General features: G+C 33.6%; 1 protein-coding gene across 1 annotated transcript in view; it reads left to right on the plus strand.

Moving 5' to 3' along the window:
• Positions 1-19,336, plus strand: part of LOC149786029 (E3 ubiquitin-protein ligase rnf213-alpha-like) — a 598,535-nt gene that overhangs the window by 463,055 nt on the left and 116,144 nt on the right. Inside the window, exons 68-70 of the mRNA XM_089976317.1 lie at positions 6,098-6,271; positions 10,268-10,537; positions 14,859-14,985. Of these exons, the coding sequence (XP_089832443.1) occupies positions 6,098-6,271; positions 10,268-10,537; positions 14,859-14,985 (571 nt within the window). The remainder of the gene's footprint in view (positions 1-6,097; positions 6,272-10,267; positions 10,538-14,858; positions 14,986-19,336) is intronic.

A 19,336-nucleotide genomic window follows, 5' to 3' on the forward strand; every position in this document is an offset into this window, starting at 1 on the left:
CAATAAAATTTTAAGCAAGACCTAACATGAATAGGTCAAAGTTGATTCTAACCTTTTTTCTGTCAAAATTATTTGGATTTGTGGCCCCTATTTGTCTTAGGACTTTACCCTCAATTGTGTCTGCTCTAGGACTTAATGCATTTAAGGCAAATTTGGTGTAAGGCTTTACATTCAGATCTCAATCAAGATCACTTTTCACTGTTTCCTAGCAAAAGTTTCAAGGAGTCTTCTGTTTCACTTTGAAATTGGTCTTTTGATTTTATTTCCACTTAATACATTTGAGGGACTTCATAAATATAGTATGAAACTTTACATGAAGTTTAATTCTTGCCCTCTTGGGGCAAAATTTAGGAGTTCTGGGCACCAGATTGACATAGAACTTTTCCCTTGCCTCAAATTTTTACTCAGTAACATTTGAGTGACTTAATGGATTGAAACCAAATTTAATATAAGTTTTATATTCAGAACACCTAGGTTCAGTAACTATTTGATTTCTGATGTTTTCCGGACAGCTTTTATAGAATTATGACCTCCTATTTGACTTGTAACTTTGCCATTTTATTGCATCATATTGGGTGGGGCATCTGTGGCAGATGGACAATTTTCTAGACTTTATTATTGTCTTACATTTTCATTATTGTAGGCACTCCCAGATTTAAACAGTTGTGAAAGTGCTTACTGTGAGAACATGTGCTCGGAAATAGTGCCATATAATCAAACAAGCCCTGAGTTAGTCTTAGTCAATAAACCATTTGATGCATTCATATATGCAGAAGTAACCTCTTCATGATTAAATATGGCAGTACAGTGGTCCCCCTCTTATATGGCTACCCCTTCTGCACTGGGAAAGTGGCCTTATAAGACGGGTGGCCTTTCTAGAGGGGGACTAAATTGTTTGTGAGAAGTATATGTATTGTACATAGTAAGAAAGCTACATATTTCAAAGCATTTAATATCTTCATTTAATATCTTCATTTAAAAGTAACATTAATTATTAAAATGATCTTCTTGCTATAATAAAAGACTTATTTCAACTGAATATACATTAATAGTTCTTATTCTTGGCATAAGAGTAATATGCAAGTGGGTATTGTTGTCATGTGCATTGCAAAACCATTCAAAAACATCATTTAAATCTTGGTACATAACATAATTCTCTTTCCATTTGCACCATTTTCCCACTGCTGCTGAAAAACCTCCTTATCGGTTACGATGTTGTTTTTTTGAGTCTTTTCAACATAAAATTGTTTTATTCAAGTCTTTTCTACATAAAATTGTTTGGCAAGCCCCACCTCCCCACCTCACTCGATGTCGTAGAGTAGAATAACTAACTTTCTTCTAAAATAATACATCTCCATTTACATGATGACATGATAATGTTTGGTAATTATTTATTCGGCTGTTGCTAACTGTATGTAATTTAATTATGCAGACAAAACTTTTGTCGAGTGGACAAAATGCCTTCTTTATGAAGGAAGTGATAAATGTGTTATGTGATTTTTCGGTCTTTGGTATCCTTATTTGTTCAAGGTTAATTTCTCTGTGTGTGTTAATGCACAAAATCTATTTTTAGCCTATGCTGACCCTGTTATGATCTTGACAATTACGTCCGGTTGTAATCATCAAAGGGAAGAACTCAACAGATGTGTGAAACCCAAAACTCTATCATACCATTGTTGGGCCCATTTCCTAGAAATGTCGGCTTTTATAGACAATGATATAATATTAATCTTAGTATTACATGTACTTTAGTCAACACTTCTTTCAGTAATGGAAACTTGACATTGGGAGACATGTATTGATGACAGAGATAATCTGATTACTTACCTTATGTCACGATGTGAATTAATTATTGGTTCTGGATACATTGGGAAAAAAAGTGGCCACTCTTGAGGGGAACATTTTCCATTTTTGTACTAATATGCTGGCCACTGGTCACATTAGAGGTTGGCCATTCTTGAGGGGTACTTTTGAATACAAACTCATTGGTGCCAAGGGATTCTGGCCATAAGAAGCAGGTGGCTGTTGGTCAGAAGGACGTTCAAGAGGGTGAATACTGTATAGGTTTGCATATTTTGGGTTTGTGGCTTTCTACAAAATACCAATTGACTTTCAACAACTGTAATTAAATTCCAAACCAGGGAGTAAAATGCCCTGTTCTTTAAAAATTTTATTTAGAGCTTCATTGATTTTTGTGTGTGATGAAGTCAATCTGTTCACAAGAGAGTTGTGAGCCAAATTAAAAAGATAAAAAAGTACATAAATATATCAAGTGTTATAATTAGTCTATCTCTGCTTTAGATCATTCAGGGGAGTTTTTAATGATTTTTTTTTCATGAAGTGTGGATTATTTTCACATCTAATATGATTCAGGAATTGGGTTTACTACACACTACACAATGTATCAGGTTTATTTGATTTTATACAGATAAAATTGATTGAGATTTCTTTGAACTTATTTACCTTTGAAAAATATCAACAGAATATTCAATGAGTAACATTTTATTTTGTAGAAACACCTCTGGAAAATTGATGGTAATAGATAGAATGTTAAGAAAATTGTAACATGCACAGAGTATTTAATTAAAGAAACACAAATACATTGTGTGTTTCATGAACTTTGGTTAAATTATGTTTATAGCTCAAGTACTAATCATATTAGAGTCATGAAATTGTGTTTGTACATCATGTGTCATTTGCATGACTCTTGTTTCTTGCTTCAATGATTTTCATCATCTTTTTTGTGTAATACATAATTTATAATTTATAAATATTATCTCAAGGCATTAACAATGTTGAGATATAGTTTATTGTACCACCATGCCTAGAAATGACATTTCAAAGAACTAAAGAGATTACCCTTGAATATTTAATAAAATACCATAACTTTTGTCTTAGTTACAAAACTTTTAATAACATCCCCAAAAGACATTAAATACTTGTTAGAACCCATTTTGTAAGCTGTCACTACATTATTTATGATCATGCTAAACAGAGCAACATTAAGCTGCCCTGGCCAAACTTTTATCACCTTAAGAAATCTTTGTGCTGGTGTTGATATATGGATTACAATTCCATACCAAATTAGAATTATGTCTTCAACAGTCAGCTTTAAACCAGATTTTCAAAACAGTTTGGACAGTGTTTTTTTTATAATAACTAAAAGTTCTCACATTAATCTCCTAATCTGATATTCAGGATTGTTAATTTACCTTGCTAATATATCTGTTTTGGATGGTGTTCCATTTAACTCTCCTGGTCATAGACCACATGTTCTTGCTAAATAGAATTCATATCAACATGAGGTTTTCACTAAAACATTTCTTATAATGTCTACTTGGTCCGAAATGAAATCTGTCCCAATCCAACATGCAATATGACTGCCACAATGAACATCTGGAAAATCTTGTCACCACTTTTGCAGAATAAATGGTCACATCAGCATGGAAATTTAACCAAAATATATTCTAATTGTGTCTTATTTTGTTTTAAATGAAAATGGTGTCAATCTGACAGCCAGTATGGCTGTCAGATTGACAGATTTGAAAATCTTAGTCTCCAGGATATCAGAGATGATTTCAGCATTCTGCAGTTAAAGAGAAGAACTGGTCTTATTTTGGATTCCTGGAATTTCTTTTCAGACAATTGAGCAGCAGTCCCACTGAGAGACTCTTGTCTCCAATTTTTCTGGAAAATATCAAATTCCTAGTAAACAAAATTACATTACTTTGACATGTAATGAAATTAAAAATAAAAAGATTTTAAAACTTACAAACAGTTAAATTAAATCAAATATACATAACATAATGTTCAGCCAGTTTGAGCACAACTGTTAATGACCTACCAAATACATGTAATATCATCAGGTAGAACAATACTATATTATTACAGTCATTGGTTTGGGTCTTCTCTAGACACAGTAGTGTACAATTTTTGGGTTACATATGGTAACATCAACTGAGAAATGCCACTGTGTTACCAAGCCAGGTGAGCTCTTTGATGTTTACCACCAAGTGAGGCAGAAATAAACGACAGTATGAACACTGAGATAAGAGTTTGCAACACTAGATGGGAGCTCTTGTGTCCAGTACACATGTATGATAGTGACATTGGTTGTCAGGTATTCTTTTGAGTGGAGCTGTTTATTTGAGAGGCCTGAAAGTCATTATTACCGAAAATTAACAAAATTATTTCTCATTGGTTATAAATTACAGAGCAATAGTTGTGAGGTTTTCAATGATAATTATTAACTGCAACCTGCCAAAAATATTTGAAATAAAATAAGATTTGTCAGCAACAATCTTAACATACTATAACTTCTACACTGTCAAACGTTTGAAAAAAATAAAAAAAGAACAAGCTTTATATGTTCATTGGCCTACCTCTGAAAATAGCTCTGTAAAAAGGAAACAAAATGAAACTGATGAGAAAACAAAACAAAACCAAAAAAAAAGAAAAAGATTTCCAACAGGTCAAAGTTCAGCTCTAATATACAAAGGTCTTGATTATTAGACTCCCAAGTCAAATACATTTCACATTGCTGTCCATTTCCTTTTCAACTTGATTGTTGAGAGAGAGAGACAGAGAGAGAGAGAGCAAAATGAACTTTATAACACAAGAAGAGTATTGTGCTTTTTCTTTTTATAAAAACCAAACAAGAAATAAAATAATAATTTAAAAAATCAGATAGGCAAGGACAGGTATACCTAGGAGTCAAAATTTGACACAGCTCTGATACACGGTTGGTCCCTTTCCAGCTTGTACAGTTCTCACTCGTGATAATACATTATATCACCCAGTAAAACAGTAAAAGAAAAGGCTCTGTACATGACAGACTCGTTGATAAACTAGTTTAAGCTCAATTGAGTAGAATTTGAAGTTGCTACTCAATGGGATAGCCATGTCATAGCACTTGTATATCAACACGTGATAGTGTCAGTGTACTTTCATTATCAACATGTGCAGAAAATTCATTCTCAAATTTGGAAAACTGCATATTGCCATTTATACCTTTATACACACAAAACCCTAATGAACTTTATTCTACTTTGGACAATCCCATGCATATATATGGTAATCAGTGGCAACTGGCAATGAGACAGCTACAAAACTGCAACTACTTAACAGCCACCATATTGTTTATGTCAATATCCACTGTTGACAACAGACTTTAATGGAAAATAAGTATGTTGTAATATTTGTTTTACTGATGTTCTGTTACAGTGATGCAGAACCTAGATCTATTGGACAATTGCATGTGCTATCACTCAGCTATTATTAGCACATGATTAATGATTGGCCTAGATTGGACATCCGTAGATTTCATTGTCCTGTGCCAAAAAAATAATGGTATCCACACACAGATCTAGGTGATGTTTGACTATAAATATATGGTTCCCACATACAAAGCCAGGTAACGTCATCCATAAATATAAGACTTCCGCACTACAAGGGTTAATAAGATCGATTTTGATGAGATTTGGAACATTTACTTGCATCATCAAACTCTTTGATGGGTTTGGTGATGAATGAGATCTTTGCATACTAATGAAGTGATCTTATAACTGAATGGCTGAACTTGATGCCACTATGGAACCCATCATTTGATTTGATTTTGATCAAACTATGATTTTGGGCTTACATTTTCAGTGTCTTGAATGAGTTTGATAGTGAGCAAGATCTACACAAGACATTATGTGAAAAAATGTATGCCTTATTTTTTAAAGGAATTTCATCAGTATATAGCAAAATATGTAAAAGCAACATGATACAAGATTTAAGATAGTTTACTTAAGTTGTGTTTGTACATATTAAGCCTCCTTAGTTCAGACAAGTGCAGCATATACCGGGTGTTTTACTAGTCCCAGGCTCAGACTTGTTCTATATTTGATACTATGGAGAGACCCATATTCAAACAATGCAGAAGATTTTCATGTTTCTCACAATGATTTGATCAATCTCTTACCAAATAAGTTACTGGTAATATTAAAAAATGTAATTAGCACTGTAAAACACCATTAAACACCAGCACAATTGGTAACATTTGTTAGACAATCCATTTCAACTTGAACAAACAAAATGTGGTGATCTTTTTCAGACAAATGCAGATTTGCTCTCACTGCAAAGCGAATTTCGAAGTTGCTCCAGTCATAATGCCATGTGAGTGTGTCATCTGTAGAAAATGTTTTGCTGAGTTAGAAGCAGATGTCTGCCCAGAGTGTTTCAACAATATTCCTGAAGACTTTGATCCAGATGCACCAGAAAAGAAGAGGTATAGTTAGACCTATTTTTGGCCAGGAAAGCCAAAAACGGTCAGTTTTTCAGTCCAGTCATGGTTGGCCAAAGTGTTAATGAGAAGTGACATTACTAATAATCATGTTATTCATTAAAAGTTGTGAGTGAAGTTCCGTTTGAGATTATTTTGATATGATCATTGATTCAGTTTCCACAATGTTCAATCCACTAAAGCTATGTAAGATTTTATCCAATGTGTTAATGAGTGTGCCAACATATGTTATAGTTTGCATTTAAAAATTGCAAACAAGATACAAAGATACAGTAAAATGCAAAGACAGCAATAATGCATTTTTCTTTCTGTGATTGTGCAGTTCATGGTTGTTGGACTCTTTCTTTCTCGTTGATATTTTTTCTCACTTTCGTTGAAATTATATGGATCAATTCCATTTTTACCCCATTTCATATAAGTATAAAAATTATGTAAACTTAGCAAGAGGGTATATCTTGGACAAGTTCATACATTGTTTAGTCATGATATCAGATCAAAAGCCATGATAATTGTATTATTTTTACAGCTCAATGGTCATAAAGTGAACAGAAAGAAGCCATAGAAACAAGTTTTTTGAAACTTGACAAATAATTTAATTATAAAAATTAAAAAAGAAAATTTTAAGAGGAATAACAGTATTGTGAATAAAACAATTCTAATAAAATTATATTCAAGGTTGAAAGAATCAAATGTTCCAAATGAGTTGTTACATGTACAGATCTGCCAAGTCATGACATATCAAAATGGCACTGTCCAGAACTCTTTTGAATAATTCACAATAGTCCCAAAATAATATTTTAGTTTAATGAGCACTTTCTATTTCCACTGAACAATCCTAACAGATTGTCTTTCCTCTCAAATAATATTTCAATACAACATAAAGTATGTCTGCAGACCTGATGTTACAACAAACATACAGGAATTAAGAATAAGAAAATCGTCCAGCCTGAGCTGTTGATATACAGTTGTAAGAGGTAAAACATGCATTTTTGCATCTATTTTGTTCATGAAAAATTGCAAATATCCAGCATCATAAAAGAACCCACATGATCTAACCCATCCAATGGGAAATAACTTAATTCTCCTAAGAAATCAACCTAACCAACCTGTCTGATGGAAACAACCCCAAATTTGTCACCATGTTTACTGCTAATATTATTATTAATAACCGTAAACCCATACGTAAGCATTTGTTTATAGATCATATGCAGTCTTACTCTATGAATATCTTAAAATAGAATCAATGCATGTACATGAAATTTGGCTATAGATAATCACTACAATTTACAGTCCTGAATAAAAATTACAAAAATTATATATATATATATATATATATATATATATATATATATATATATATATATATATATATATATATTTGTGCTGTTGCCAAGCATGGCAATGTTTTAGTTTCTTAAGAATATCTAAGATTCTTCCAGTTCTCAGCAGATAAAAAGAATAAAGGGAAAGAAATAACATCTTTAGTGGACTCTTAGAAATTCTTTTCACTCACTGTGCCAACACAATGTTAATCCCTCTGAGGAACTCTTGTTCCCTGGAACTTATTTATTCTTTACCCTTCTCTGAACCAAAGTGGTCTCCTGTATACCACAAGAGTTAGGAGTAGGAAGTTTGAGCAAGGAATTTACATTTTGATAATTTCAATAAATTTACTGTTATATTGGTAATACGTGCAGTTTAACTCTTTACCTTCTGTTAACGCATATATGTGACCATAAAAATAGCCTTTTAACCCCAGAGACGCATATACAAGCTGCTAATAATACTCTGTCCCGGCTGGCTCATACATGCGTTTCAGGCCAAGGGTTGGGAAACCCCAGATATGCATATACATGTTTCATATTAAAGCTTTGTATTGGATGAAATTACAAACATCCGTTCTCTTTTATAATATTTAGCCAATGAAAATAGTCCTTACATAAAATGATGAACGTATTATATTAGTAGTTTTACAGCATATAAGCAGGAAATTCTATTGAAAATGAGGCCAATGATGACCGTAAAACAAAATGTCAACATTCATGTATTCCGACGACAATTCTGATGGAAGTTTTGAAATATTTTAAAGTGATGATATTGATTTTAACCAGATTCAAAAGGAACGATTGGACATTAGTATAAGTTCTGTTTTGACACCTGACATTTCAGATTTATCTGAATCCGAGGATGAACTGCGAGACAATCAAATCTGGTTGGAACACCTGAGACCGGTAAATGTGGATGACATTACAGCAGTTTCAGGGCCAGCATTTATTTTAGAAGAAAATGCAAGGGAGATAGATTTCTTTTTATGTGCTTCAGGCAGTATCATAAAAAATTACCAAATCTGCAATAAAATAGTGGACACATTGGTGTGCAAAATAGTGGTGAAACTTTATATATTTATAGTGTCATTAGAATGTGTTGAATTTGACATTTGGGATTTTATCCTCAAGGTCAAGATTACTGCTAAATATTTTATTTGCTTTAGATAATAAAAGCTTTTGTATTCAAGATCTCATCAGTGTTTACCCCCTTTATGCACTTTAATTCTAATGCCCTTTCAGATGTTACCATAAAACTTCGTTACTTTCTAATTGTCTTCCCAAGAACTCTACAGCTGTATCACCAAGATCACAGTTTGATTTTATTATTATTGTGTGCTTTCAGTGACCGTACCACAGTAAGTAGGGATATTCACTGAAATTGTTTCTACATTTCTTGCATTCCCAAATAATCAAGTTAAATAACCTCGCTTTAGCTATAGAGCTATAACTCTTTACCTTCTGCAAGTACTTGCTGCCCTGCCTACTATGGCTGATAAGCTGCCTGCTTTCTAGCAGCTGTTTGTAGGCTGAACCCCAGAGCATCATAATGGCTGCTTGAGTGAGAGCTTCTTTAGTTAGTGTACATGCTGTCTACATTTTCTATATCAATCTTGTCCTATGCAAAGTATGTATTTTGATGAAAACTAATATTTTAAACACTTATCAAAGTTTTGTGCCATTCATTTCCACCAGCAAGTACATATAATCCTCAGGAATCAATGTTAATATTCACATATTCATAATAAAAAATATACCTCAAGATATCTGTTGTGTTTATAATGTATATTAGACTACTTTTCTCACCACTATTTTGCACAACTGGAATATTTCTTCGGGAAAAAAAACTGAAAAGAAATCCATCTCCCTTGCATTTTCATCTAAATTAAATGTTGGCCCTGAATCTACTGTAAAGTTGCCCACATGTAACAGTCCCACCTGTCCCAGCTAGAAAAGGTTGTCGTGCATTTCATCCTCAGATCGGAAATGTCAGGTGTCGAAACAGGACTTGTACTGATATCGGAATCGGATCATTAAAGGCAATGTCATTTGCAATGTCATCAATTTCAAATCCTTCAAAACATTCATTGGAATTGTCATCGGAATACATGAATGTTGCTATTTTGTTTCACTTTGACAATTGATCTTGTTTTCAAAAGAAATTCCTGCTTATATGCTGTAAAACTACTAATCAAACATTTTCATAATTTAATGTAAGGACTATTATCATTGGCTAAATATTGTTAAAAAGACCGGTTGTTTTCAATTTCATCCAGTGTAAAGCTTTAATATGAAACATTTATATACATCTCTGGGGTTTTCCAACCCTTTGGCCAGAAACGGATGTATGAACCAGGGGGGACAGAGAGAGTATTATTAGCAGCTTGTATTTGTGTCTGTGGTTTTGCAAGGTTATTTTTAGCATCACTTATATGCATTAGCAGAATGTAAAGAGTTAATCAAAACCTTCATAAATCTTTCCATGCATATTGTAGTACCAAAAAATTAAGTCTGTGTAATTGACTGTTAATAATGGAGAGACTTTTGAACTGCTACATTTACAGGACTTCCATTTTCCATGTTTGAAAACAATCCTCAGATGTAAAGCTAGATAAGTGTAAATACCTGACTCACTTGTTTTCTTTTCTGTTTTTAGGAAGGAAGTACAGAAATTCAAGGATTACTTGAGCAGATGTAACAGCTTTTTTATGGATGTCGTGTCACAGCTATGTTTTGCATACAACACTGCACCATCAGTTCAAGTGGTGGATAAGTTGCTAGGATACATCACCATGACGACATCACCTGAGAGAGCAGGGAAAAAAGAAATTTGTCTCTTGACTAAAGAACTGTCTATTTTTGAGGACTGTGTTGATCCAAACCCTGTCTTCAGATCATTTCTCTTGCAGTTACTGCTCAAAACCAGGTCAGATATTTCTTTTAAAATCATCCCCTCTTGCTCCCATAGCTTCTGGTTATACAATTATAGACTGCATTTACAAGTTTAACCTTTTAGTCTAGCCTTGATTTGCCTTCTTTATTTTGAATTTCCTCCAGCTGGCTTTATTTGCATCATTTTTACTGGATGCTGAAATTGTTGGAACAGTTTTAAACCATGACAGCTTGAAAAGAAAACAAAACAGATCATAAAGTCGAAAAGCAAACTTGACAGAAGGGGTACAGGGAGGGAGATTATAAGTGAATGAAATATGCCATTATCCCATGGAGGTCAAATCAGAAATATAGTGCTACCTGTTTATCTTGACATCCTTAGGTCTGGGGTAATAATGTTGGCATAAGCGGCTGTCAAGATAATTGTTATAGTGGTGGGGGATGAAAAAATATACATTTAGCATATACATGTACATGAAAGTAGTCAAGTAAGGGGTAACTTTTGTTCAGTGTGTAAGATCTACACCTTCTGAAAACAAAAAATTTAAAATTTAATTAATTGAAGGTAAAAAACAAAACCAGTTTGAAAAACACCTGTATATTGACAACTTAATTTGTGTTACATTTGTGCACCATCCACTGTCAACCAACATGCCAGCAGCACGTAGCTGCATGTACACAAATTGGCCGTAGATATTGAGCTGCCTGAGACAACAAAGGTAAACTTAATGAGGTTACTCAAAAGTAAATAATAAAAAAAATGTCACAAAGTTTTGAATTAACCTAGCAAAAACTTGTACTTTTATAAAACACTCACAATTCCGGAATAAGGTAATGCATGTAAGTAAGATTATCTATAGCATATTCAATACATTAAATTAAATGTATAAAAGAGTGTTGTGTTTCACTGGAATTTTTTTTTACACACATCTTTACAAGATGCCCCACATTCAATTTCCTACACAGCCAGATATTTAATTTCAAAAGGTTTAAATTTAATTTGCGTTTTAAGCTGCCACTGTTAGCCATCGTAAGCATAAAGTTACTTTTTTTTCCAGCAGAAAACAAAACTTGCACAACACAATTAATTTGTTCCCATGATCTCCACTAACCTTCAAAAATGCAACAGTCAATCAGATTGCACTGTCTTTATACAAATTTGGTACCAACTTCATTTAATGAAGGTTGCATTGTTTTTATACAAGATTTTAGCTGGCTTGTTTTCATGAAGTGTGCTTCATTTTTATAAAAGATTGTAACAGACTTGTTTTGAGGAAGGGTGCAATGTTTTATAAAAGATTTTAGCTGGCTTGTTTTGATGGAGGGTGCAATGTTTTATAAAAGATTGAAGCTATCTAAATTATGTTTTCATGATGGGTGCACATGCTACGTATTGAAGTCAGAAGACCAAACATATACCCTCTGCGATGGAAGAATTAAAGCCTGGGGCAACATCAAATAACTGCTGGCTTGACAAGATGTACAATAAGAAAACAAAGAACTTATTCAAGCTTGGACAGATGGCTTCTTTTGACATGTAGAGTTATTTTTTATCTCAACGTCAACATAAGCATAACTTATTTGGTAGTCACAATACACCACGGGACTGGGACTTTGCATTTTTGTAGACATAGATGGCTTGTTGATATAAGTGATGTCAAAATAAGTGGGTAGTACTGTACTGATATGATATTATTAGTCATTTAATGTTAGTTGATTTGTCAGATGCATCAGTTATGCTTATAACAATATGTCATTAAACTTAAAGAAAAATTGTGTGAATTATTTATATTTTTATTTTGTACTTCACCTTTTGACTACTCAGTCCCAAGCCCCAATACTATTCATCCTAAGACAAAGAATATATGGCCCCAGTTTACCTCATGGTTAGTTATCCACCAGTTTCTGTGATTTTTTAAAACTTTTACAGTTGGCAGGAGGCTCACAGAATATTTAAATCTCATTCTTTTTCTGTTGAGTAATTCAAATACAGTAGAAAGTAAGTTTGTCACATCAGTTTTATGAATAAGATGCAAACTGAGTATGTACATAGAAAAAAATGTTTGTATCTTTAGGAAGTGCAGAACATGTAATAGAAACTTTCATTTTAAAATATTCATCAGCATGAATAATATAACATCTGAGTGAAATGAGCCTTTAACCTCTGTTGTTCTGCCAAGAAATTTAAACACTAATCCCATTTTAATAATTTAATAACTGGCTAATGTTGCTAGCTAATATAAGAGAGATAATGTGGTAAAAATGTTACTTTTGATATTTTTCCCCCTGAAATTTGGTGTAATTACCTGCACTTTGAAACCTTGCAAGTCCAATGAAAAATTTAAAATCTATCATGATCAACATTTGAAATGAGCCTTGGTTCTGAAGTGTCAAAGAGAATAAAAAATTCAATTTGATATAATGATTCTGTCATATATGTGTGAATTCAGTATAAAGTAAATTTTAGGATGTTCCATTGACCGTGCCATCAGATCACATATGGATTGGGTTGTCACATCAGAGTCCAAGCCTGAAATAGTTAGGACCTATGATTGTGCTATATCAACACATGTAACATGAGACAAAAGGCTTAGAATATTAGGAATTTGTATACTGTTATTATAAAAAAAAGTGTATTTCTAGAATTTGACAACAATGAATAAATCAGATTATATTTAATACTTTTAGTTATGCATTTCAGTCCCCATAGTACACTTTTCTATAGGTTGATATTAGAAAATGTCAGCTGCAGACATTCATAATGGGCAAAAAGAGATATAAAACAAAGATTAAGATTTTTAAATATGAATCAGGAATAATAAATGATGCAAGAGCAGGTTTAAAGTTGAGGTGGGGAGGTACAGAAGAATTATGAATATTGACATTATTTTAAAATTAAGGTTTAATTCATAGAATTTTATTGTTTTGGATCTGCATAGAATTGAATTGATTTATTAATTTTGTAAATTTTAATTTATGACTTTTCATGCAGATATCACATGTTAGTATTTTAGTAGCAATGCAAATAAGGAGTTACTGTTCATGAACTTGATGACAAATAGAGTCGCTGTTTTTGAATTGATACCATATCCAAAATATGTTGAAATTCTATCTTAATACAAATTATTTGAAATAAAATATATATTGGTAGATTAATATATGTTCAAACTGTTTTAAAGACATTACATAATTGCATAATCCATAATTAATTTCTGTGAAACTGAAACATTGTTTTTCTTTCAAACACACTGAGTTTTGTAACTTCCTGCAGAACACAGATATGAATTTTCCTGATACACAAGTTCAAGGTTATAGTTCTAGGTCATTTTTAGGTAAATTCCTGTTTCCAACATTTTTGGAGCATTATTAATACATAGACAGCTGTAACAGAAAGACCTCAAAGCAATGTTTGCCTTTCTGCCTTTGACCAAAACAGGATTGTTAGAAGTCATTAGCATCACTACTGCAAATACTTCAAAATTAGTAGTGCCTTCTTACTTTATATGTCGTTATTATTTGTATGTAATCCCCTTTGAGGAAGGCTGCTTCTCTCATAAGACCACTTACCTGCTGCAGAAAGGGTGGCTTTGTAACAGCTGGACCACTACAGTATTACAGTTCCATGATATGCTTTTTAGTGTCAAATCAACACTACTGTAGGTCTAATTATTGAATAGTCTAACCTTTCAATAGGTGTTGAAGATTTTATACTTTATTTAAGCTGCATTTCCTTCCAAAATCAGATTTAAATTAATATGACATGATTGTTTGTTATAGCTAATAATTATGTGAAAGGATTGAAATTCCAACTACAAGATCATTCAGTTCATTCTAGCATGTGATATATGGATTACACCTTTTACACCCAAATTATGCTTTTTTGCCACTTATAATAGGAATAATAACAATTACACCTCCTTGGGGATTGGCATGAATAAAGTAATCATGTAATGACTTTTTCTCATTTTATGATTATTATTTTATGACTGCATGCAGCTTTTCATTTGCATGATATAATTCTAAGAGACCAATCCTCAGTGATAGAGTTTTGAGACAATTAACAACAAAAACCATTAATAATAATAATAATAATAAACTAGCAGCTTGAAGCCAGATACCAAACATTGTAATTGAATACACAAGTGTATCAAACATATTGAAATCTGGTCAAATTATGATTTCTCTTCATTTTGAATTGTACAACTATGATATTTTACAAACATGTAGATCTTAAGATATTCTCTGGTCAACAGAAATTACAAATACAGAGCACCTGTTCTATAATCAGTTTCCAATAACTTGTTGAAAACAAGAAAATGAATAGCTTCAACAAGCTATTTCCTTTTTTGTTCCAGTGAGGAGGAAGTGCATTCAAATCTCGAGAAATATTTTATGCAGGCAAAAGATGTGATGAGTACAAAAACTACAGACTTAGAGCTGCACATGGTTCAACTTAGTCAGCTGGTTGTACAGTGTCTAGAGGTGAGAATGTACATGGTACAGTGAAGCTTTCCAGCTTATTATACATGGTCACTGGTGGATTTAGATGGGGTTAAGAAGGTTCAGTAATCCTAATTGTCTTTATTTCTTGAGTAAAAATTGTAACTATTTTCATGAAAAATGGGGAAAAGTTGGTTATTTAAAACAGTGTGAGTAACCAACCTCGGAAAATCAAACCCACCAAGAAAACAGGTATGGGATCTGATGGTAAGCTAAGATTTAGAGAAATAGTAGGTGCTTATTTTAGGTTATATTTAGGTTATTGACTTAAATTTAGTAACAGAAAAGAGCAAAAATCAGCAAGTTTTGTAAACTCACCAAACAATTTATTTCCTTAGAATACAAAGTGAAAACTTAAAAAAGATCTTTCAGTATTGTTAATTAAATCCCAAATAGTTCTTAAAGTTCTATCTCACATCCAAAAGTATAGAGTATTCTGAATGAATTCCAAAATTAAATGTGATGATATACCAGTATCCTGGAATAGTGTTGATGTTCTAACAGTCTTGATGTATCACAATTATATAATCCAAAATGTTCTTGAATGAATTTGCAGTAATTTTCAAATTAGTAATTAAGTCCAAAAAGTATTAATGAGGAATTTGCCATTCCAGCAACAATTTAAAAAAAGTCTTCTGAAATATTAACTGAAATAACTTAAATTGATTCCACTAAGACTGATGTTAAGATATGGAATGAGTAATTCTGAAGCAAACAACATTTATATAAAATGCTAAAACAGATTCAGGATAAGGGTCATTTTCCCATCAAATTCATAAACAAGTTACTTCTAGGACATTCTTAATTTCTAATTTTTTAAAAACATATGAACATATGTAAACATGTTTACCTCCAAGTAATAATGATCTTAAAATATAATCTAAAAACTTAGACAAGAATTAGCTATATAATATGTTTACAAAAACAAAATCATTATCCAGGTAAGCCCAACTCCCATCACCAAACACAGACAAAGATCAATCACACAATACAGATTAAATATACATAACAATATCATGTTTGAAAACAATAAAACAACAGAAAGGAATATATGCCCTTCATCACTTACCATGTCTGAAGATATAAGAGAGTACCATTTGTGAATTTATGGGGTGTTTGTTCCATAAAAAGGTTTTTACGTGTACATCATTGTCAGGAGACCACTGAATAAAATTGGAATGAAATTTATACTGATCTTAAAACTGCTAACCATGGATTTGAGCAAGGCCATTGCAAGAGCTATGACCATTGTGACCATTGGCCACACCACCTTTTCAGCTAATAACTAACATTTCAAAATGGATAAAGAATGAAAATGAAAGTTTGGATGAGATATGTTTATTCCCATATCAATTTGGGGGTGCAAGGGTCATTTGACTGTGATTGAAACTTTGTGGACAGTTTGCAGCTGGGGCAAGAAAGAGACCTTCCAATTTTGGGATCAAAAGATCAGTTGTCAGGTTTAGTGCTTGAAAGAAAGTAAAATAGCTTTTGCAAACAAATTTCAATTCTTGACAATGTACCTCCAAGAAAAGTTTGTGGAAGGTTTGCATCTCGGGTATGGAAGGGGACTGTTGATTTTGGGGTTAACAGTTTAAATGTCAGGCCTTGTTTGGCTCAGTGAAAAATTGGATATGCAGAATGACATTTATTCTGTCGAACTCTGGCTTGCACTTAGGATAATAAAGAAACCTATAAATTCAAGGTTCTAGAGGTCATGGTAAGTCTAATAAGAAGATGATGCACAAGACAATTTGCCTTGACCAAAGGATCGGGCTGTTGAGACCTGTTGTGGTCAGTAATCTCCAGGGTGAACCCTGCCCTTCAAATTTTTACATAGAGGACTAGTTATTACTAAATAGTGGATGCTTACAACAGTTTGTTATACTCCACTGCCTTTTGCACCACACAGGAAAATTCTTGACAACCTCAACCTTCCACAACCATACCTCATCAATACTGTTAATATGACAGCCAACAGTGCATGCATGCTTTCTCTTTTTAGTGTGGTGGTCAGGTAAATAAAATTTTTAGTTACACAACAAACAACTTTGGACCTCATACTACCAAATTTAGGATCATGTTCAGTTCCGATCATAGGATTATTCTTCTGATTTTTGTTGCTTCTTCATGTGCAACTGTATTTGAGAAAATCTTGTGTATTTTCTTGGAATTTCAATCCTTTTCACTTGAGCTCATGATGCACAATGCTCATCATTTTGTCATCTGCTTCAGTCTACTATTTGGAAGGTTTCTAATTTGTGGATTTAAGACTACTGATCTTGAAATCAAGACTGCTGCAAATGAAACTCATGCTCGTAATACCTCAATGTGGGAATGTTTATGTAAGTTGGAAACCTTGTACAAATCAGGATAAGAGGTCAAGTGTACTTTCTGAAGATTTTTCCCAGACAAAGAAAAAGGGGAAAATGTATTTCTAGAACCAAACTCACAGAATTGGGGGTCCCTGATATGACTGAGGCAAGCACCTGGAGAAGGGACCCACATTGTGAGTACCTCTTGCATAGGGCCACCAAAGATAGAAAGAACTGTTCAAATCCCCATCATGGTACTTAAATATAGTCTCAATATTCAAAGATTAATATACAGGTGAGTGGTATAGAGGAACATGTTCCCTTCTGAGTAAGCAGTCAGAACCCTCATGCATCCATGTGGTGTATAGAGCTGGACACAAGTGGCCTCACTAGGTGTCTAGGTTCAACAACCTACCTGTCCATTTTCATTGGATTTGCCATCTGGATACCATGGTTTATGAGGAGCATGTACTTATGAGTGTGGAGAGCACAAAGAGTGCCCTAAAGAATTTGGCCTTTATGAGCCTTCTGGACTTGGGATCTCTCAAAGCCAGATCTTAACTATTTCATTGATAGCTAGACAATTTAATGGCTGAGAGTTAAGCCCATGTTAAATGAGTGGACATCTTGTCTCACTTCCTTCCCAGGGGTAGGGCAAATCAACCTGCAATCTACACTCAAAGGAAGAAAGGTGCTTTGCTAGTTATGGCACCTTCAGAGGAATATTGCCCCATCCATAAGGTCTGGCAAACTGACCCTGAACATGTACTGAAATTAAGAGCCTTGCATTCACACTTAAATGAGGAAGAAAAACTGGGAAGTAAAAGATAGTGTGGACCTTTCTATTGAAGATTTAAAGGGGGTCCCAGATATATCAGATATGTTTTTATTAAGGGTACTCCACCATTACCACCACCACCCTTTCTCATCTCAGAATTGGATGAGAGTTGTCTGGGACAATGCTTTGCTGATCTTTGATTTAGCTTTGCAAGAGGGCATTGGTACCCAGGAATCTGTAAAAGATGTAAAAAGTATTCACAAATGACCATATTGCATCAACATCCAACTGAATGATTTATTAGGATAGCAGTGGTTCCCATCCTTATGAGGGGAGATGCCTAGCTATCTGGAGTGGATCTTCCAAGGAAGCAGATAGAGGTTTTATAGATTAAACTCATAGATGAAGCCACTCTGTTTGGACAGGAATGGTTTGTATGGTCCAACTTACCAAACTTCCATGTAGGCCCAGTGATTCCTCTTCCAAGTTATGTTTCCAATGAATTTTATGAGAGTTAATGCAACAACTACTTTTAATATTGATAGATTACTGGATAGCACTGGTTTCAATAGCAGTTTCCCAGAAGGGATGTAGGTTGGCATCCCATCATAAACCTGTCTGCTTAGTATTTTCATTCAGATGCCATCGTTCAGAATAGAGATGGTAGATTCTGTACACCTGTTGTTAAGAGTGAGAGATTGGATGGTATCTTTAGATTTAGTTGATGCTTATATTTATGTTCCCATGAGCAAACAGTCACAAAAGTACCAACATTTCTTTTCAAATGAAAGGTACACTAAGTTCTGAGCTTCCATTTTAGTCTGGCCCCTGAGCACCATATCTCTTTACATCGTATAAGAACTGGAAAAGCGTTTGCACTGCAGAGACATGTGACTTCATTCCTGTCTTGACATTTTGCTTGTACTGTCTGAATCAGAAAAGTTAAATGCAGAGAAAGCTGGAAATTTCATGACAGGCCACCAGGTTGGTTTTTTTTCCCAAAATGGGAGAAGTTCAGTCTCACTCCCTCAAAAAACTTTGTGTTTCAGGGAATCCACTTTGATCTGGTTCCAGGTCTTTTAGTACCAAGTGGGGAGTGCATCAGAAAGTTGTGGGATTTGCTATTGGATCTGAGAAGTACTCCTTTGGCACCAGTGGGGCAAATCCATGCTTCCCTGGAACAGATGGAGTTGGCATTATGTATGCCTCCACTGATTCACAAGGTGTTAACAAAAAATTA

This window comes from Sinohyriopsis cumingii, chromosome 12, assembly GCF_028554795.1.
Source record: "Sinohyriopsis cumingii isolate HCF-2022 chromosome 12, ASM2855479v2, whole genome shotgun sequence".
NCBI classification, from domain to species: Eukaryota; Metazoa; Mollusca; class Bivalvia; order Unionida; family Unionidae; genus Sinohyriopsis; species Sinohyriopsis cumingii.